This window comes from Uloborus diversus, chromosome 9 (assembly GCF_026930045.1).
Source record: "Uloborus diversus isolate 005 chromosome 9, Udiv.v.3.1, whole genome shotgun sequence".
Lineage (NCBI taxonomy): Eukaryota > Metazoa > Arthropoda > Arachnida > Araneae > Uloboridae > Uloborus > Uloborus diversus.
This window is the reverse complement of record NC_072739.1, coordinates 112,624,249-112,646,960: the sequence shown is the minus strand read 5'-3', so window position 1 is coordinate 112,646,960 and position 22,712 is coordinate 112,624,249. Positions and strand designations below refer to the sequence as shown.

At 31.1% G+C, this 22,712-nt stretch overlaps 1 protein-coding gene across 1 annotated transcript in view; it reads right to left on the bottom strand.

The window, feature by feature from the left end:
* Positions 1-22,712, bottom strand: part of LOC129230441 (uncharacterized) — a 52,362-nt gene that overhangs the window by 15,259 nt on the left and 14,391 nt on the right. Inside the window, exons 2-11 of the mRNA XM_054864840.1 lie at positions 21,668-21,868; positions 20,358-20,807; positions 18,902-19,079; positions 17,782-17,906; positions 17,002-17,058; positions 16,236-16,406; positions 10,239-10,426; positions 6,049-6,361; positions 3,043-3,942; positions 16-83 (exon numbers count right to left, since the gene is read on the bottom strand). Of these exons, the coding sequence (XP_054720815.1) occupies positions 16-83; positions 3,043-3,942; positions 6,049-6,361; positions 10,239-10,426; positions 16,236-16,406; positions 17,002-17,058; positions 17,782-17,906; positions 18,902-19,079; positions 20,358-20,807; positions 21,668-21,866 (2,649 nt within the window). The 5' untranslated portion in view covers positions 21,867-21,868. The remainder of the gene's footprint in view (positions 1-15; positions 84-3,042; positions 3,943-6,048; positions 6,362-10,238; positions 10,427-16,235; positions 16,407-17,001; positions 17,059-17,781; positions 17,907-18,901; positions 19,080-20,357; positions 20,808-21,667; positions 21,869-22,712) is intronic.

Below are 22,712 nucleotides of genomic sequence, written 5' to 3'. Positions count from 1 at the left end.
GGGAGCGGGACTTACCTTAAAATGTTCAATTATTTCTTCTTCGGATGAGAATGATTTTTGACAAATTTTGCACTTTTTGGAAACTAAAAACAAAGACAAAACAAGAGTTAATAAGGTGGAAAAAAAGGAGTACTGGAAAGCTATAATTATTTTAATACTTTCTCCATATAAAATTTCGGTTATATGTTCAATGTTAGTTTTAATGATCCGTCAACTTTCTAAAGAAGCTGTGTTTACTTATTCACACTGTGATAAACGGTATTGCCCCATCCCGAACACACAGAAAAATTATAACTAATAACACTTACTTTGATTATTTTCATTAATGTACTCGCATATTCTTGTTTTTTTATTTATTTATTTATTTTTTTTTTTGGGGGGGGGGGGGTATGGTAAACTTTTGATTATCAGCAGAAAGATTATCCACGGTTTTTCACACTTTAAAAAAAGGGGAAATGATTAGCTGAATATAGCTAAATACACCCATTTTAACTCAGGGTTTCCAACATTGGAGGAACAATTCGAGGAACATTTGTGGCTTTGAGGAGCAAATTGAAAATTTGCGGAGCAGTTCAGTATTTTATATAAAAATTAATTAAAATAACTAAAACAACTTATCTAAAATTGTTTTAGAGCTTTAATAATAATTTTAAGTACCAGTATTAAAAAAATATTTTTTAATTAATAAAACAGAGTTATTTTAATCTTTGAGTATAAGCATCTTTAATTTCCCATATTTACATGTTTGCCATAATAATAGCAAAATATAAGTTTGCAAACGTTCGGTCGGGAAATATAGAGCATAATAACTTCTTTGGGGAGTACTTTCTTTTCTTCCCCTTCAGTGGCATCAAACCTTTCAAGGTTACTGATCTTCTATTTTGTGAATTATCCATAGATTTTGTTAAATCTGTGATTACCATGCCACACTTTTCCGTGGATAATCAGGAGTTAAGGGTTCACTGCAATCTTTGGCAAAAACCTTAAAACAACTTTTTATTATCAAACAGCAAAATTCTATTGTAATAGTTGATTGTATATTTTCCAGTTTGGAACAAAATTCAAATTGTGTCATTTAACATATTTTAAAAGTTATTTCAGTTCTAAGAGCTAAGCCCTAAGCAGATACTTGTTTTGAGCTTTAAAATTAAAAATACTGTTGCATAATAGAAAGTTTGGATATACAGTAGAACCTCTCAGTAAGGGACACTAAGGGGACCAGAAATTGTGTCCCTTAAATAGAGGTGTCCCTTCTTCGGAGGTGTATGAAATGATACGTGCAGTAGATATTAACTCAGTATAATTTTGTTAGCTTAATTAAACACCTCTATTTAATTTCAGTTAATTAAATAGAGGTGTCTCTTCTTCGGAGGTGTATGAAATGATCCGTGCAGTAGATATTAACGAAGTATAATTTTGTTAGGTTAATTAAACACCTCTATTTAATTTCAGTTAATTAAATAGAGGTGGCTCTTCTTCGGAGGTGTATGAAATGATACGTGCAGTAGATATTAACTCAGTATAATTTTGTTATGTTAATTAAACACCTCTATTTAATTTCAGTTAATTAAATAGAGATTGTCCCTTCTTCGGAGGTGTATGAAATGATACGTGCAGTAGATATTAACTCAGTATAATTTTGTAATAAACATGAACTATTAACATTTAAGATAAAATGTTAAAAATGATTTATTTCCTTTGAATAAAAGTCAAAATTATCCAAATTTCAAAATTTATTCTTTTAATAATAAAAATTTGATAATGGAAGATTTTTGTAACGTATATGAATTATTTTGAAATAATTTCTCACATGAACTTGTTCGACTCCATGGAATTTAAAAGTCAATACAATATAATTTTCAATTCGAGTTCACATTTCAAGTTTTTACACAAAACTATTCATGAGCCATTAACTATCCATCGGCTGTTGGCCTACTTGAATAAATTGCTGAGAGGGAAAAACATGCCTGTAAATTTTGGCAAGAATTTTACAATACATCATACTAGTACACATTAATGTAAAACTTTCACCAATTGAATTTTACGTTCTTAATTCCAGTAAATTCAATACTTTATATGCATTTATACATTAATTTTTGTAAGTTTTCTCTGTAACTGTCCCTTAAATAGAGTGTCCCTTATTCAGAGGCAAATACATGGAGGTCCCTATTCAAAGGGACTGGGACCAGAAAAAATGTCCCTTAAATAGAGGTGTCCCTTATTCGGAGGTGTCCCTTAAAGGAGGTACTACTGTATATTTTCTAAAAGTAAACTGATTATTACTGATTTTTGTGTCTCAACTATTTGTCAAGCACAATAATAAGAATAAAACATGTGGTAAGGCACACTAACATGTAACGGTTAAGAAAAACAAATTTGGTACCTAATTGACTTACTAACTGCAAAAATAAGCATAAAAATGTTCTTTAAAAAAATCATACATTACAGACAAAAATAAATATGCAATAAGACTTAAAAAACCATTTCTAAACAACTTAAGCATACTATTGTGGAACATAGAATGGGCAATGGGGAATTGCATGAAGTTTTCTTGTTCAACATTTATAAAAAGTTATAATTAAATCTGAGTACAAAGTGTGATATTTCTGTACTCAAAAGTTTAAAGTGAAAGGGGCCACTACTTTTCACCAAATATTTATATAAGCTCTTCAGTAAGCATATATTTAGTACACTGTTCTATTCTTAGAAGCCTCAAATTTGTTTATTTTTCTTTTTTATATAAAGTACAATATAACTTTGATTTAACGATACACCATTTAACGATTTCCTCAATTTAATGATACATTTCACTGGTCCGGATTTGGTTGCATTGAATTTCTATGTTCCTTGATTTAACGGTAACTTTTTCCAATTCCATGACAATCGTAAAATCAGGATTATGCTGAATACACTTTATCATCTTTAAAATATAAACAAAGCCTTAAACAAAAAGAAAGAAAGAATAATAACAAAAATAGAACACAGTTAAGTTACAAGCAGGCCTTACTTCAAATTTCACAAGACAAAACAATGAAACATTACCATTTTCTTCCTCAGTTGGCAAAAAGGCAGGCAAGGTCTTCTCTGACAACGGTATAATAGTTGCAGTTGTAGAACTAACAGTGGAAGTATCATTTGAAGCAGATGTCCCCAAAATTGATGAAAGTGTTTGCAAAGGAAAAATAGTTGGTAAAGTTCTAATCCTATTATTCAATATTTTTGGCTGACTTAATGAAGATTGGGCACTTGCATTGTTGGAAACAGTTTCAGAGCTTTCAGTGGGATTTGAAATATCTTTATCTTGTCCATGTTCATTGTCATCTTCAACATTTGAAATAGTTTGTAAACAGTTTTTTTCAATAGCAACATGGTTAACAAAACTATCAACATTGGTTTCAAATATATCTTTAGTTGATTCGACTAGATTTGGTTCCGATTCAGAGCATTGTTCATTAATATTCTTAAAATTGTTCAATTCTTCTGAATTACATGCAATTTCAAATTGCTTTAAACTATTATTTGAACTCACAATTGCTTGATTAATATCACAATCTTTATCAGCAACTGTTTGGATTTTCATACTAGAACAATCTAAAGAATTAGTTTTTGTGGATGTATTAACAATATTTTGTAGAAACAAACGAATATCAACTTTATCTCTCACAAAATCGCTGTTGTTAAAAAGATCTTTCTGAACTTGAGAGTTTTCAATAGTTTGAACCTGATTAAAATTATCATCAACGAAATCAGATCCATTTGAATGATTAGTCAAGCTGAGAATAGGTGAATTTTCAACTGAAGCATTTGATGTCGGAATATTAATACAAAAACTGTCAGCTGAGCAAGTAGGCACAGTCAAACTTGAATATTGAGTATTATTTTCAACAATGCTGTCAGGCAACATACTACTTACTTTCAGAGTTTGATTGTTTGAAGAGTGATCTAGAAATAAAAAAGAATAATTGTGTTAAATTTTATAATTAAACTCAAATTTCTATTCATGCCCAATACAACTAATACTGTATTACACTTGTACACAGCACAAAAAATAATAAAATACATTAAAAATACAACAATAAATTCAACTAAGATCAACAATACACTACTTTTAATTAACTATCTTACAGTCCAACCATGGATTGTATGGAATTGGTTAAGACAACTGACTGGAATCCAGTTAAGACAAGTCTATCTGAATGAGGGGGAAAAGTAAAAATTTGATGCACATGTTCTGCTCATTCAAATGTGACTCTGCTTAATTTAGAAGCTAACATCCATCTGCAAAAGCAGACATCCCAGAAAACTAATAGATGCGTCTGCAAGAGGATCTAGATCATATTACGGAGTAGACTCCTAAATCGGGGGTATGGCTGTTAATGTTGGGAAATGTCAAGTGCTACTTTTAAGGCATGGAAGTAAGTGTACAAGTTATTATTTGCAAGGTTCATAGTCAGGCAGAAAAAGTGCAGCATAGCTAGTAACAAAGCCAATAAGATGCTTGGGTTTATCAATAGATCTATTTCAAGCAAATCAAAAGAAGTTCTTCTACCCTTATGGAGAAGTTTGGTAAGACCTCATTTGGAGTATGCTGTTCAGTTTTGGTCTCCTTATCTTAAGAAAGATATTAATGTATTGGAAAGGGTTCAAAGGCAGGCTACAAGGCTAATAAATGGACTTTCTCATTTAGACTATGATTCCAGGCTTAGAAGGCTAAAAATGTAGTCTTGAGCAAAGAAGAGACCGAGGGAACATGATTCAGTTGTTTAAATTTATTAAAATGAAAGATGTTATGGGGCTGAAGTTTAGCACTGAAAACAGGACAAGGGGTCATTGTTTTAAACTATTTAAATCTCAGGCTAACATGGATATTAGGAAAAATTATTATTTTAGCAGGGTAGTGGAACCTTGGAACAGCTTATCGGAAGAGGTGGTAATGAGCAAGGGAGTCTATAGTTTTAAGAGGGCCATTGATCTTCACTGGGGATTGTAAATTGACTAGGACCAGTCTAGCTGGGCCCAGAGCCTGTTGCTGGATGACACTTTTGAATTTGTATTTGTATTTCCGCCTGTAAACCACATGGTTACCTTTCCATACAATCCTTGGTTAGACAGTATGTAGTTACAAGTGATTTATAATTTCTTAGAGACCTAAAACAGAGCTCGATCATTTCTAAAACAAACAAAAAATACATTTAAACCATTACACTGGCAGTCTTAAAAGATAAAAAACTGATATATTTCTCCATGATCTGAATGCTGTTTAGAACTTCATTTGAATACAATAGTAAGCAGTAGCATTCCTACTTAGCACGGTTGACACCTGATGAGGTAATTTGTGGTGTCACATCCCTCTCCCCATATAAAAATGTTTTAATGTTATGTTTAAACATGCAGTTCATACAATTTTCAAATTGATATTTATCTGATGTAACAAAAATTTAAGTTGGCTAATCTACATAAAAAGAGAAATATAAATTACAAATGCATATTAGGTAAATTTTGACTAGATCCATATGCAACCACATCCCCTCCCTTCGAAATTTTGTGCTCCATTTTTAATAAAAACAATTTTTTTATTGTTTTATTACTTGCTTCTTTCTTTATAAATTTAAAGATTTCATTTGTATCTGCATGCTATGAGATGTAATCTTATTTTTAAACACAGAATTGTTTGGCTCTTTTACAATCATTTTCTTTTTCTGCTTTACGAGTAGTTTTCTTTTTTCTTTGCACTTGATTCTCTGAAATTTCCAGAAATGTCAACAATTTGTAATATTCCCTGACATTTCCCTGACCATTTTAGGTGATTTTCATTTTCCCTGACAATTCCAGGTTTTCCATGTTTTCCAGGTGTGTGGCAACCCTGAATTAATGTGAAGAACTTAAAATCATTAAGCTAAATAATAAAAACGGAATTAAAATTTTTTTCTTGTATCCATGCATTTTTAAACTTACAATATTAAAAAAATGAGCTTGTTGTTTGAGAGTTCAGACCATTGAAGGATTTTAAATAAGAAAACTGTAAATGTAGTAAAATAAAATACTTACTTTCTAAGGTTACCTCACATACTTCATTCTCACATACAGAACCAACAATAGGATCAATGTTATTTAAAATATCTTGGCAAGAACTGTCAACACAGACATCAGACTGCTCACTAGATGCTTCTAATGACTCTATAGATGGAAAAGTAGTTGTACTACCAATGGAGTGATCTTGAATCGACGGTTCTATGGCGCTTTCTGGAGAACTTTGACTATCAAGGTTTTGTGTTGCAGAGTTGTTGTTTGTTGCAAACTCATCGACAGTTTTCAACGTTGATTGTACAGTTTTAGAAGAATCGTTGGAAACATTGCCATTCTGTAAAAAAAAAAGGACCACAAATGATTTTTTTTCTTCAAAATTTAGTGACAGTGAGACATAAGTATAGATGAATGCTCAAAAATTTCATTGCATTAAACAGCATTTATTGCTGAAGCTGATTGTTGCGATACAGTGGTAATACATTTCAATGACAGTAGAACTTGATTTTCCTATGTTGAGATTAAAGCATTGCAGTTCTTGCTTTGAGCAACAAGGAGGTGAGGTGCACCGAGTTGCCTAATTGGTGTTATAAAGGTTTCCTTTTAAATATAGGGCAGCCATTTTGAGAAGTCTTTTAGTATACTATCAGAAAATCACATACTGGTGCAGTATAGTTAAACCATGTTGAGGTTTTTGACCTACTAAATGTACACATGCACACACAAACACCACACCAAAAAAACTCCCTTTATTTGAACTAAATGCACATCAGCTAAATTTATAATAGAAATGTATGAAACTGAGAGGAAACTTTGAATGTAAAAATTGCCAGAGAAAATAAGAATTCAAAGAATCACATTTCATTTTTTTGGTCATACTGCAGCAGCTAAAGTGATAGCATGTCAAAATAAGAAAAACATTTGGTTGCATCATAATGACAACAGTAAAAAAAAAAACTTCTTTGTGTGAGAGGGTAGCGAGGGGGAGGGGGGAGGATAAGGATTTTCAAGAAAAAACACAATTCAACAAACAATATCATTTTTAAAGTAAAAAAGGCTTGAATTATAAAAAATTAAAATTACAGAAAATGCACGTGTTTTCGAAAAAAGATTGAATATTGTGATATTAAATAAGCTTAACTAAAGTACTTGACAAAGAAATAAAAGTACAGTCCAGGGTTCATACACTTGTGGTTAAAAAAAAAATTCCCTGACTTTTCCAGGTTATTTTTTAGATATTTTCAGGTTACTTGCTTCATTCAAAATTAAGTTTAAATTACAATATTTTAAAAATAATCTTCTTCTTTTTCTTCTTCTTATTTATCTCTCTGTTCTGAATCAGATCAGATCCATGAGGGTGTTCGCCTTAATCAACTTGAAGACAGAAGCAGGTCTCTTCAGTAGATCCTCGCGTGCCAGAGCAACACAAAAAATCAGATGTTGTGCAGTGACTTCTTCAGTATGACATTTGGTGCAAATTGGAAAAGTCCTTTTACCATGGGAAAATCTGAGGGTTTTTAGATGACCTATTCTCAGGCGAGTCAAAGTTAGTTTGATCCCTCCTGTCACCCTAAAAACCAAGGGAAGCACCAGGACCCTCGCAAAAATACCATGGATGCTCAGGAGGACATCTCCAAGAGCTGTTTATAGTAGCCTTACATGTGGAGTATATAAATACAAATACAAAAGTGACGACCAGCAACAGGCTCTGGGCCCAGCTAGACTGGTCCTAGTCAATTTACAATCCCAAGTGAAGATCAATGGCCCTCTTAAATGTGGAGTATAGTTCAAGGTATGTCAGAGGATCCCCACTATTCTTAAATAATTAAAATTGTTTAAAGAAGCCATGTGAAAGAACTGAAACTTTTCCCCTTAGATTTAAAAAAGAAAGAAATCTTGGAATTTTTTTCTTTTTTCTCTCAAAATTTAAGTTTTTTTTCAACATTTTGTTCAAAATTCTTCTCTTTCGTTTACTACTTGTTGAAAACAAAGTACTTTCAACTTATTTTAGCGTTTCATCGATGCTACATCTCATGCTTAGTATTAGAACTTTGCTCTAATTGTGCAGCAATCTTATAGCCTCGACTGTGTTTTAGTCGGGTGAACCTGTCTTCGTTTTTAATGCACTGATGATGACACTTGTATTTTAGAGTGCCAAAACAGCTCTTTGCTGGTTTTTTAACCTTTTTCCATTCTCAATTTGTACTTTATATACGTTGTCGTATTTTATTCACAATCTTATAGCATCCGCTTTTGGTTTACAATACTATACTTCTGTTTACTTTCTTGTTAGTATATAACACAAAACATAGTGAGCAAAATACAAATCTATTTTTCAGTATAAATATGATTAACATGTTGCATCGATTGGCATACCATATTATGCATAATAACAACAATGAACAACCACCGATTCTAGGGCGATGCCAATAAATAATCATCAGTTTTTTTTTCTTTCACATATTAAAATTTGTCCAGAAAAGAAATTTTAATTACATTACAATTTGTCTTTTCTAGAAAATAATTAATTTTTAAAAAGTCATAATTTATTCCACATTTTATGTTTGTTTCATTAGTTTACATTGAGATAAACATGCAATTCTGTTTTTGGAAATTTACGTCTACTTCTATCTTGCAAATGACCAAATATGGCAACTAAGTGAAAAATTTAAGATAATAAGTAGATTTTTGGAATTTGTAGCAGAAAAGTACTGATAAATAATTAATAATCCTTAAAAAACTACAATTAAGATAAAATAGTCAGTTTTTAGCATGTAAGCGTCTAAATCAATAAGAATAAAAACAATGTTCTGAAGATAAAAATTTTGCATTTTTCCAGAAAATAATTACAAATTGTCCACAAAAAAAAGCACATTTTGCATTGTTTTCAACAGTTTGCATTACAATAAACATCCAATGCCGTTTTCGAAAACCTAGGCACTTAAAAAGTATTGTGTACTTCCATCTTGAGAGTGACCAAATATTGCGGCTATGCCAAAAATTAATAAATATTTTTTTGAGTTTGTAGCATGAAAACAATTTAAAAATAATAAATCTTCATGAATTACAATTCAGCTGAAAAGTTTTTAGCACATTTGCATCCAAGGGAATGAAGATAAAATTAATTTTTAAGAACAAAATTTTTCATTGTTCAAGAAAATTAGATACATATTTAAAAATTAAAAAAAAAAAAAATTGTAGCACATTTTACGTTATTTTTATTATTTATCACTGTTTTTGGAAATTTAGGCTTTTAAGCATCCTGTCTACTTCCATCTTGTGAATGACCAAACATGGCACCCACGTTTCACACGCTGCTGAAAAACTTTCCAATAAAAAAAAAAAAACAATTTTCCCAATCGAATCTCCCATCCTCAGGCTTGTGGTTCCAAAGTAGCAAATAGTCTTCTCCCCTATTGAGTTTGTGCTTAATAATGATATCAATATTAATTCAATCCATGGTTAAAAATAATTATAATAAGTTGCACTTATTAATAAAATTATCAACAACCTATAAAGAGATGAAATTGAATCAGAAAAAAATGCAAATTAATTTTAAATTACAAAATAACAACTCACAATGTGCAACAATTCTTTTACTTAGAATAAAAAACAAAAATTGCATTTATTATTGATTAATGTTTATATACTAGATGTTTAATATAATGACTCAGAAAATACTAACAAAAAAATTTATACAGTGACATTATTGAAAATATTTTCTTCAATCAACAATATTTTTCTTTTGGTCAACCAAGAATTAAATTTATGGAAAAGAATAATACCTTAAATCTATTACAGAGTGATATGGAAGTGGGCCTACCACTCCTTTATTTTCAACATTATGTAACGTATTTTGTTATACAGTTACATTTTCAGTTAAGAAGAGTCATAAACCCAGGTAGAACACCATCCATGTTGTAACACAGTTGAACTCTTCCCCATTTTCTCACGTATGTTTTGCGAAAAATCATCTCCAAGTGCCAGAAACTACACAAAACATCTGCAAGAGCATGGTCCAAAAAGGAGCCGTGTTATGACACAGATGGTGTCCTACCAATGTTTATGACTCTTTAAGACTATGAAGTAACTAAGTGTAACAATCAATCAATCATAAGTTCCATTATGTTATGTATCAAGAAAGAGAGGGCAGAGGTACGCCCATTTCCAGACCACTTGCATTTTCGTGCAGATTAAGAGTTGTAAATAACTACCTGAGCAAGGCCTAAATTTAATCTTTTTGCAATTTCTACTGCCACTTCTTCCAATGCAGCCCCAGCAGGAATGCAGGAGAGGGGTACGTGCATCATCAAAGTTTGGCCATCAGCTGTTTGAACCAAAAATGCTTGTACAGGCTCGTTTTCGACAGCTGTTTTGCGTGGTCTACCTCTAATCTTTTTTACTAAAATAAAACCAATGAATAGATTTTACAATTCAAATCACCTAAATTAAATAGTTGGCCATGCCGTCATGTCTCTGATTTTGTCCATTATTTTTTTACGAATAGATATCTATGAGAAAAGCCCAAATTATTTTTTTTTCAGATATTTTGAATAAAAAATGTTTTGGAGAATTTATTCAAAAATTCGATTTTTGATCATTTTTTGAAGTCTGTTTTGGCATAAATTCAGAAAATCGCTCTAATTTCGTTATTTTTCAACCAATTAAGCTGAATTTGGGATCAATTTCAAGCTAATATTTTTCACTTTTAGTGTGAATGACAAAAAGTATTCTATGAACAGTTGGGTGTTGCCACTCTTTATCTAAAGTCAGTTTTTATGTTTTTCAATTGGGAGATTAAGTAAGTCATATCTCCGGAGTAACTACAATGATCTGCATCAATTTTTTTCTTTTGTAACACATTTAAATCATTCTCTTGCTATGATGAAAAAAGTAGAAGGATTTTTTAAAATTGTTTTGAAATAAAAAAATTAAGTTTGTTTTGCAGAAAATAATACAAGTTTTCTATTACTTTAAATCCCATTTAAGCTTAAAAAAGGCCCAAAACTTTTCAGAACAATTAATACTGGACTCTCAAAGGATTTGTATCAATAGTTATTTGCTAAAACGTTGTTTACTTTGGAAAAGAATTGTGCAAAAACCTCTGTTTCAGATTTCGCAAAAATAAATAAATAAAAACGCTTTTGATTGAAAGTGTACTAAATATTAAGAATAATAATTTGAGGAATAGTATAAAAAAGATTTCTAATGGAATTAATTTGCTTTTTTTTTGACATTAAAGGATGGAAAAAAAAATATTGTTGAAAATTTTTCTTAGCCTAACTTGTTTGGATTACGTAATACTTGACAATGAACTTCTACACTTATGGTAAGTTCTCTCAACTCTAGATTTCTCTGAAGAAGATTATTATTTTTGCTGTCTGAAGTATATTTTAAAATTTCTTTGAAACTAATTGATAGAAATTCTGATTTGCTCATCTCCTGATACAAAGGAAATGGTAAATTAAAAAAAAAAAAAAAAGCCGGCCGCACAAGCATGCCTTTTATTTCACATTTTATAATCAACGGAAGCTATGTGTTGATTAACTTTTAAAGCGAAAGAAGAATGATGTGTATTGCATGAGTATTGTAAGAGCGGAAGATCATTGTCAGGTGTTACGTAATCCGAACAAGTTTTATCCTTCCCCTCCCCATCTTTTACTGTTAAAATGAAAAAAAGCTAAATAATGTCATTAGAAATATTTCTTTACACTATTCTTCAAATTATTTATTATATAATATTTTGCACAACTCTTTTCCAAAATAAACAACTTTTCAGCGATTAACTATTGATACAAATCCTTTGAAAGTCCAGTATTAATTGTTCTGAAAAGTGTTTGGCCTTTTTTAAGCTTAAATGGGATTTAAAGTAATAGAAAACTTGTATTTTCTGCAAAACAAACTTTATTTTTTCATTTCAAAACAATAAAAAAAAATTCCTTCTATTTTTTTCTACACAGGAAGAGAATGATTTAAATATGCTACAAAAAAAAAAAAAAAAAAAAATATGCAGATCATAGTAGGTACTTTGGAGATATGATTTATTTAATCTCCCAATTGAAAAAACATAAAAACGGACTTTAGATAAAGAGTGGCAACACCCAAATATTCACAGAATACTTTCTGCTGATCACACTGAAAAAGAAAAGTATTAGCTTGAAATTGATACCAAATTCAGCTTAATTAGTTGAAAATAAAGAAATAAGACAGAGGTATTCTAAATTCATGCCAAAATGGCAACTCGAATAATGATCAAAAATCGAATTTTTGAGAAAAAAATCTCCAAAGTGTAATTTTCATTCAAAAAATCTAAAAAAATTAATTTGTTTTTTTCTCAGATATCTATTTGTAAAAAAATAATGGACAAAATTGGAGACATGACGGCATATGGCATTAGGCGATTTGATGTGAAATGACCCAATTGCGTAAGGCTAAATCATGAAATTTAAATAATGTCAAAATGATCTAAATTAGTAGCTCATGGACAAAACCTTTAACTTGTATGAAAGTAATTTCATTTCTAAACAGAAATGCTTTTTTGCTTATGCAACAAGTATTTGACTGTGGCAGGCACAAAGCATTTAACAGACATTTAGCACATTTCTGCTACAATAGCTAATATACATATTTGAGCTACCTCCTTGCTGTAAATCAAAATATCTACTGACATACGAGAGGGGGGGGGGGGGGGAAGTAGCGTACCAAGAGGTTGGCAGGAGTGTCATTTCAACATTTTTTTTTAAAGGATTATCTTTCTTTCTTTCTTTTCTTTTTTTTTTTTTTTTTTTGAAATTAAAAAACAAGATTATATAAGTAGAAAAAATGCTTTTATAAATAAAATTGAAAGAAAAAAAACCCTCACAAGAAAAAGAGCTAGAGGGGAAAATAGAACAATCCTTAATTCTCAAAAAAAAAAAAAAGAAAGGGAATTTTTCCTGTGGCATGAAATTCTATTTGGATTGATTGAGTTAGCTAAACACTTATACACAAAATTTGTATACCAGGGAGGGCTGGTGGAGGACGTTCTATGCCGGAGGATTCCATTTTTTTGAAGAGAGGATGACATTTTGTCGTATATAGATTGAAGTGTATAGTTTTTCTTAGGCTAAGTAATTATTCTCATTATAATAAATAATCTAAGCATGAAAAACCTTATGTGAACAAAATATTGGGAGGATGTTTTTTTGATGTTGATGTTTTTGCATTTCAATTGAAAATTATAAAATTTGCTCCAATTTTCTCGCTAGGTATTTAAGTTTACTTATGGAGTTGCCAAAAAAAAAATCGTTTTTTGCACTCGTTTTATAAGATCAATTTTTCTGTGTATAGGATGATTTTTGGGAAGATGGAAGATTAACTAGAGGGTGAGGAAGAGGTCAAAGCTATTGGAAAAACCTGACACTGGTAGTTTGGTGCCAGAACTTGCAGTCTATTTCAAGGCTCCAGTTCTTAAACCAAAGGAAAATCCTATACGTTACTACGGAGAAAATTATAACTTTAAAAATTCAGAGCTGGTAAAAATTGCTTCAAAGTATTTGATAGTGATGGCAACTTCTGTTCCATCCGAAAGAGATGTTTCTCTGACTGATGGGATAGTCTGTGAAAAGAAAAATGCGCTTTTGGGGTGACAGAGTAAATAAACTTCTTTTTCTCCAAACTGTCAACACCAATATTCGGGGTTACTTATTGATTTCCCTCAACAAGTCGTCCCTCTATTACTTACAATTTGCGTTTAATTATTAACTAACAGTGCAATACATATTTCTTGCTCTTAAAACTAATTGTTAGCATTAATTTTGTACTTTTAAAATAATTAGCACAATTTCTCATCGTTCGACTGACAGTAAGTGCTATGATACATTTTTTCTTAGATTCTTTTTTGAAGTAAATTTACTTTTAGTTTCATTGAGTTTGAAAATATTTCCTTATTACTGTAACTAGTTTGTATTAATCAGTGCTTGTCTTATCAATTTTTGTCTCACTATAATACCAAGATGTTACAAAATTATTCTTATTAAATTATATTCATGATTTGAGGTTCAGTATTTTCAATATATTCGTCAGGTATATATTCTTTTGTATTGCTTAAATTAGTGTAGTATAATCAAAAATGTATATTATACGTTGATAAAAAGATTGATGATTTAAAACATTGATGTTTGGAAACATCGATGTTTTTTTATCGATGTATCAAATCAATGATTTAATTTTTAACATCGATGTTTTGAAACATCGGTTTTTAGCCATTGTTGTCGCACCTCTATTACCTAGCAAATATATAGTACTTTCATTTTGCCTGTATGTAAATGGTCTTGTTTTTTAGTCAATTTCAAATTAGCAGTGCTTTTATTTTTATTTAAAATAAAATTAAGGCTTCTTTCTTTCTTTTAGAAAATGTGTAAATTATGTTTATTGTACAATATCCCAGCGGTTTAACACAAATTCTATTATCAGTCAAAGTTGTTTTGAGAAAAAAATTAAATACGAATTTTTGCATTCCCAGCGTTGATAGAGCATTCACCCCCCCCCCCCCCTGCTGAAACCCAATACATGTCCTCATTTGTGGTACATGGAATAGTGACCAAGGATCTGCAAATGCGCAAGGTCTGTCCGAAGCTTGTGCTAAAAGTGTTGACGGAAAACCAACTTCCTGACCGAGATCAACACTCCGATGTTCCCCTAACCCCTTCACAGCTTGACTCCATGTAACTTTTTTTTTGTTTCCAAGATTCAAAAGAGTACTGAAAGGAAAACATTGGGATACTGTGGAAAGCATCTAAAACCATGTTACAACGTTTCTGAGAGACATTTCCATCAAGGAGTTTCAGGGTGCCTTTGAGACATGGCAAAAACATCTCTGCAATTGCATTGATGCAAGAAGACAGTATTTTGAAGAACTTTAAACATTTGTACAATTATGATCAATAAATCTATTTTCCAAGAAAATGTTCATTACTTTCATCATGAACCATGTACATAAATAACATCTACCACAAAGGAACATTGGGCATCATTAAAAACAATTTATAAAAAGAAAATAAGAGTATTAAAGTTTCAATACCGTCTCCTAATTTGCCGAATCAATAAGTCAAATGTCCCCCCAACCAACCCCCCCCCCCCCAAATAAATATTTTTTGGGAGGTCATAGTGACTTCTGATGACTTCCCATTGAGGCAATCCTGGGGAGAGGGGGGGGGGGGTGGCACAACTTCTTAAGTTTGCCAGACCCTGTAGGTACACTACTGGGGGGGGGGGGGGAATACTTGGATGCAAAAATGAACAACTTTGTCCTAACACTGTAACAAAAAAGTTAAAGAATGTGTTAATTACACAATCAATAGTTTTTGGAAAATTTGGTAAAACCATTTCTTACTATGTTCCACACCGATTACCATGCTTGTTGAAAGTAATTGCACTCACAGGCTGTTTTTTTCTTCAAACACATATTCAAGGCCTGATCAAGCCAAAGTAATGCCCTGTACATGGTAAAATTTAGTAACCCTCTCACAAGAAAATCGGCACAATTTCAAAGAAAGTTGTTCCAAATAAAGGGAAGAACAAAAGAAATTTACCCTATTTTAGTGCTCAGGTTCATGGACCTGTAGGACCGTGCAATAATCAGCTCTGCACAAATCTCCTCTTTCTCTTAATACCTTGAAAGATTGACTATAAGAGTATTTTTCAACTCTAAAATTTTTCGAGGACTTCCACCGATGCCTCTCTATTTCCTCCTTTCCTCTGTTGTAACCAGAGATATATTAAAATTGGTGTTTTAAGACTTTAGCTTTTAGTATCCATTTTGCTTTAAAGTAAAAAGTTGCATATAAAGAATTTCTGTTTTAAACGTATCTTAGTTTTTATCAATCTCTCTTTTTTTGAGTTTTGAAGATCTAGCATTGTTGCTTCCCCTCCAAAAAATTCAAATTACAAAAGAAAGGGGGGGGGGGGGAGAGTAGGGGGCTGAGCTTGGTTATGTCAACCCCCTTCAAAATAAAAACAACTGAGAGAAACTTCAACTTTTAACACACGTGATCTTCCAGTATACTAAACCAATTTGCCACCAAATTGTTACCAATTTGTGCTTAAACTTACTTTTTTAACAATTTTTGCAAATTTAGTAAATCCCATATCTTTTCCAAAAGTTCAATACATATTTGACAAGAATTCAAAAGTTGAAAGGAAATAAGTGAGAAAACAACATATTTATTTACATGAATTGATGTCTGGCTGAGAATCATTTTTTATCTGGGAAACACCATATTTCCTTGGTCGTCCAGGCCCCTTAGATTTTCTTTTCCGTAAGTGAACATCAATATCGTATTCGTTCACATCATCATCAACATCACTACCAAGCTCTTGCTTTAGATTTCCAGTTTCATAATCTGGAAAAAAAATTAATATTTTTTTTTTTTTTTCAAATCCAAAGATGCCCAAACAAATATACAATATTACATTGGAAAATGTTACAGTAGAGTGCTATTATATTGCAGGGATTGGACAATATGTTTTGCACCAATGTTGTAACAAAACTGAGGTAAACTGAAAAGGATGATAAAATGTCGAAAAAAATTGCTTTATCAATCCAATACTCAAAAATGTAAGTAGTATCTGTATTTTTGTTGTGTACTGCAAGACATACATTTCATATTTATCAGTGAAAAATATTTAAATGATTGCAAATCAAATAACTCCAGCCATTGAAAAAAATGAATTAACAGAAACATTAACTGCATATTTTCAGAAATAAATATGTCATTAAATTATATTTGATAATCTATAGTGAATAATTAGATAGACCTGATGACTACACAATATGCTAAGCAGCAAAAATGTTTCTTCACTAATTACATTATTACTTTATAGGTTGAATATAACATTTTTTTTTCTTCATCTAAACCTCGTGAGAACTGCAACAAAAGCTTAGTGTTTTTTCGTTAAAATGCTAACAGCATTAGAATAATACCTATCAATATTTACCTTTAAGGACTTTAGCTATTTTTCGTTTTCTTGAACTTCTGCGAACTAAGGATCCATCTACAGAAAAATCAAATTTCTAAAAAACATTTTTGATTCAAAGCTGAAAACAACTGAATACTATGAATCAAATAAACAGAGAAAATAATAAACAGTGCATATCAGAAAAAAAAAATCTAAAGCCTCAGTACTGTACATCAGCATAATACTTGACTTTCATATTGAAACAGAAATTGATTTCAAAACAAAATTTAAAAGAAGACACTTACACACAAGGTGGATATAAATATTATAGCTAACTTTGAGCGATTCAATGGCCCTTTAGAACACATATTTTGAATCTTGCATGATTCAATTGTGATTTTGAAAAAATACTTTTCTTATTATCCTTAAAATTGGTCCTGAGGATAAATGAATGAGGTAAGGGACTGATATTAGAATTTGAATACATGAAACTCTATAAAAGGTATTACATACTTACTGAAATATCTCACAAACATATTTTAAATTTAAAGGACATTAGTAAAAATACTGAACATATTTTGGTTAATTTGGAAGACACTAAGACAACTTTCATTTATGTAACACAGGCCTAAATCTGAACTTGGAAATATTGAAAAAACTGAATGATTATAATTATTATTACTTTAAAATTTCAATATTAATAACTATTAATTTGCATACATGTAGTACTATATTTTTGTCTGAATGTGATATAGCTTCTTGTAATTATGAAGTTAAAGAAATGCTAAATTAAAATTCAACTGAAACTGCCATATTTACCATCATTGACAACTTCCAACAAGCCCTTTTCCTTTTCTTCTTCTGATGCAGCATTTTCACGCTCGTTCTGTGACACCTCTGACTGATTTGAAATTATTTCTGAAGTTTGTTCTTTGCATGTTTTTCTAAATAAAGATACATACTTCTATCAAAGTACAGTCATAATTCTAGCAGCTATCCGTAATATGCAAAAGTAGTTACAGAGAAAGAATCAAAGTTATGAAAATAAATGCAAATAAATAACAATCAAGCAAAAAAAAACTTGAAGAATAATAATACAGTAAACTCTCTCAAATCCACTAACACACGGTTCCCACTAGGGACAACAATAAGGTGGGATCTCTTAACTTTGACCAAAATTTTAAGTGGGATTTTTAAAATTGAAGTGAGAGTTTTTTTTAAACTACTGATTATGAAAATTGAATAGAAAAACCAGAGGTGAGAAATTTCGGGATGTTTCCAACGTATGTCCGCAATGGAGATCAGAGGGAACATCCAGCAAAGGGATTTTTAATGATTGGGATTTTAGAAAAGTTGCAGGAATCGCACAATCCCACACTCTGCACTAACCTAAAATTTGCATAGGATATCAGTTACAAGCACTGCAGCTTACAGTTCTGTACTTGGAAGGAAAAAGGCACTACGCCTACTTTTTTTTAAAGTCCTGATTTAAGCATCTTATTCAACTTCTCATTCTCTATTCAGAGGTATAAAGTACTAAGATGTTGATAAGAAAGTTTTCATTCCATATAAACGACAATCCAGTATAATAAATCTTTAGAGGAAAAAGTTTAAACTCCTTGCCAGGCTAACTTTGCTTTTGTGACAGTGCCCCTTACCTCCCAGTACAGAGCTGTGCTTGATATTGCGGCTGAAATTAATTAAATGTGTAATATTGAAGATTTAACTAAAAATAAATAAAATGAACAGTTAACTTGATCCCAATATTTAATTAAAAAATCATCTTTTAATAACAACTAACTTTTTAGCAACCAGTCACGATACAAAAATAATAAAATCAATGATAATATTAATAATATTTTTTCAATTCATAATTGACACAAAAAGTATTTGAAATTAAAAACTCCTAGTAATTTTTTACAACACATAAAAAAAATACCTAGGTCTCCCTCTTTTCCGGTGTGGTTTTTCCTGCTCTCTAACTGGATAAGCTAAAACTTGGCCAGTTTGCAAATCTTGTTGAAGAACGCACTTTTGACCATTCACCATGATTAATGAATTTTGTGACAGTGGAATTGGCTTGGTAACATCTATCATCACAACATTATTAGATGAATCTAGATTTAAATTATAAGAACAGCATCACTTTATTAGTTGTATTTTCATACTAGTTTAATTACTGGTTAAAAGCCAAATAGAAAAATGGCATTGCTTTATCAGAAATAATGAATTAGAAACAATAGATTAACAGAGATAAAAGGGGGGAAAAATGAAGATTTCTTTAGATTAAGAGAATCATGCCACTTGACAACTATTACAAATAACATTTTTTATTTTGTACTCGTTGAACAGCTATATATACAGTAGAGTCCCAATTAATCAAACTGATGTGGAGCAGTGGCAGCTTGTGGGTCCCTTAAATGGAGTTTCACAAGACAAAGTAAAAACTCAACTAACAAGGTTTTTTTCACTAATCTTTAATTTTATTTTCTTTCTTTATTCATTTTTCAAGCCAAACAAATCAATAACAGTTTCATTGAATTTAAGTATGTCATTTAACATGCTTTTTCAATTGGAAAATGGTTATCCGCCTTAGTCTGTCATCACTTGGCTCATCAAGGATTCTTAAAAATAGCATTTTAATGACTTTCACGAATTAATATTAAAACTGAAAACAAGGGAGCATAAAATGCCTCCTAAAACTAATGTATCAACCAAATTCATTTACCATTCATTTAGCCAGTTTTGTTAACATGCACTGGTGACAAGTATGGGAAAATTTAGTCGAGGGGAGAGCCAAATATCAAATGAATTTTGATAAGTTTTCAAATATGACATTTTTTTTTGTTTTCGGAAGCTTAATAAAAGTATGAGAAAGGAATAATATACAACCATGCTTTCCCCTTTTTGTTTCTCGTGTGCTTTTGCAACCATTCACTTTTTTCCAACTCATCCCACAATCGCATCTATGATCGAGCATCAAGAGCTTTTAGTAAGCAAGGGTGTATAACAATACTTCAGCTACATTTAAGAGTGTTGAAAAAAGGGGGACTCGTCTTGGAGATTTACAAAAATCTATTTGGTTTAGTGTTGTATTTAATCTTTCAACTTCCATTAAATTTATTTAACTTCTTTTCCCTTGAGGTTTCTCAAACACTCATATGCACATACAGAGGAGCTGCTACTGAGGTGGACCATGACTAATCTAAAAAACTGAAGAACTTGGTTAAAACAAAAACCGTAAATAAAATAAATGAATGTTTAGATGCATATTTTAACACATACAAAAGTTAAACACCTCACAAAAAAAGTACTTAACTGAAAAGTACTCCAAGCACATGCAAGAATTTGAAGTCATAAATTTAGACACAAATATAAAAAAGAAAGTAACATACTGTCCGTTTCTGCAGCATTATTTTCATTTGTTCTGTCATCTGCCTTCGGTTGCTCAGGCTCCTGGGCTGTTTTTGTACTTTCTGAATGCATATTAAGCAAATCTAAAGATTGGGATGATGCATTCATCATCCCTTCTAATTCTTTCACTTCCGCTTCATTCAAAGTTTTCTCTGGCATTGATGCCGATTCATCAGTTTCATTTAAAAAACTCAGAACGATATCAGACATATTTCCTTCTGAGCAAACTGGAATCTCTGCAGTCTGTGGTTCATTATTTGCTGGAGATTCTACTAATAAATTAGAGATTGTTAATGGGTTTTGAGTTGCACTATTATCTGCCGAAAATGATGCATCTTTAAACAGATTGTTAGTTGTACTGTCATTGCTGACATCTTTGGTAGGAGCAACTGCTATGAAGGTCGAATCTGGCATTATTTGCAAAACAGTACCTATAAACAAAAACATTGAAAATTAATTCAAAGAAATAATGCAGCCCTCAGTGAAGCTTAAAGGATTTCTTTCGAAAAAAAGTACATGTATTTGAAAACCCAGTGTGAAACTTTTCTTTCATTTAGCTCAAAGGAGTAATAAATACATTGGACAATGTCTGTTCATACAGACAAATTCAGAAAATGATGAGCATAAAGAGTTTTTTAAGGTAAAAGATAGAATGAGCTTTATTGAGTTGGTGGAAAAAGGGAAAGAAACACAAAAAGAATGCTGCTGTTACACTGAATACACTTCTTACACATACCAAGGATCAAAAAGGTAGACACAACAGTCAATTGCATGATTTGATAAGAGTCAAAAAGTGACTTCACTCAAGGCTGAGGAGAGGACGTGTCAGCCTAGTCGGTAAGTAGGGACACAGCTCGAAATCAGAGTCGCCTTGGCTCTTGGAGACTACAACTTCAATATGAATTTAAGATATGCCCAAAATAAAAACATTTCATATCCCAGTTGCATTTCCAATGCAACTATAAGATCAAATTTATTACAAATTAACTCATAGAATGTATCTGAGACATTTCAATAAATGCTTTATTATAATAAAGAAATTAAAAAAAAAAAAGTAATCATCTACTAAAGACAATTGTTTTTTATTTGCAAAAAAAAAAAAAAAAAAAACCCTACAATAAGTAGTTTAAATAAAGTAGTTTCTTTCTTTTTTTAAATAGTATTAGGATCATAACAATTTACAATTTTAGAACTGAAAATAAATATATATTTGTATATATACAAAATATTTTTATGCAATTGTTGCTTAGCGAAATCTGACAAATAAAACAAAACATATAAAGGCCAGTACCTTCTGGAAATGTTCCTGCTATATCAGCAGGAATAGCTGCTGTATATATACAGTTATCACCCACAGTCATGTTTGAATTGATGTAAATGCTGTTTGAAGGAGCAGTGGGTAAACAAGAGTCAGAAGAGATTATCTCTCCTTCGGTAACAAGTGTCTCATCAGACTGGAGCAGTGAACATACTTCTACATCTTCTGTCATTGCTAGAAGAATAAAAGGAAAATTGTACAGTACATATTTTTAAGGGACCAACAGTATAAAAAGCAATGGAAGCATTGACTACATTTTGTTAACAGGACAGTCCTGAATTGAAGTCCATGGACCTTTATTTTTATGGAAGGTTTTATTACACAAAAGCCATTTTATATTTTTTATATACATATCTATTTGCTGTTTTATTAGCAATTTCTCTAGTATGTACATTCACTCTGCAATAATCACATAGTAAAATATTGGCTTGAAAGCTGCCACTGTAAAGAAAAATTTTTACAGTCGGACCTCGATATAAGGTCACCCTTTGGGACTTCGCGAAACTGACCTTATAAACGGGGTGACCTTATAACAGATTGATATATATTTATTGATAAATAAGCATGTATATACATTAATTCTTTGCAAAAGTTAATACATTCAAAAATGAGATTTTATTAGGTTATCATAGTTTAAACGATGTGAACCCAGTCAAATTTCTGGAATCAATAAGAAATTTTGAAATATTTTACAACTTTCATTTAGAATGAAGCTGCATACATATATGCTCAAGCAAAGTACTGATTTGCTACTTACTTAAGTACTTTACTTTCTGCAGAAATTCTAGATTTCAGTGAAATTCCTGCAGAAACTGCAGATTTTCTGCAAATATCTTCCAACTCAACATAAAATTCTGCAGAGCTCTTAAAATTAGAAGCAAATCAAAAATTCTCGAAAATACGATAATTCGGAGGAGAGCTCGCGAAAAGTGTTGAATTCAAAAAGTCATCTGCCGGAACTTTAAATTTACTTTGAACTCAAAGAAATCTGCAGAATTTCTGCAAAGTTCTATCTTGA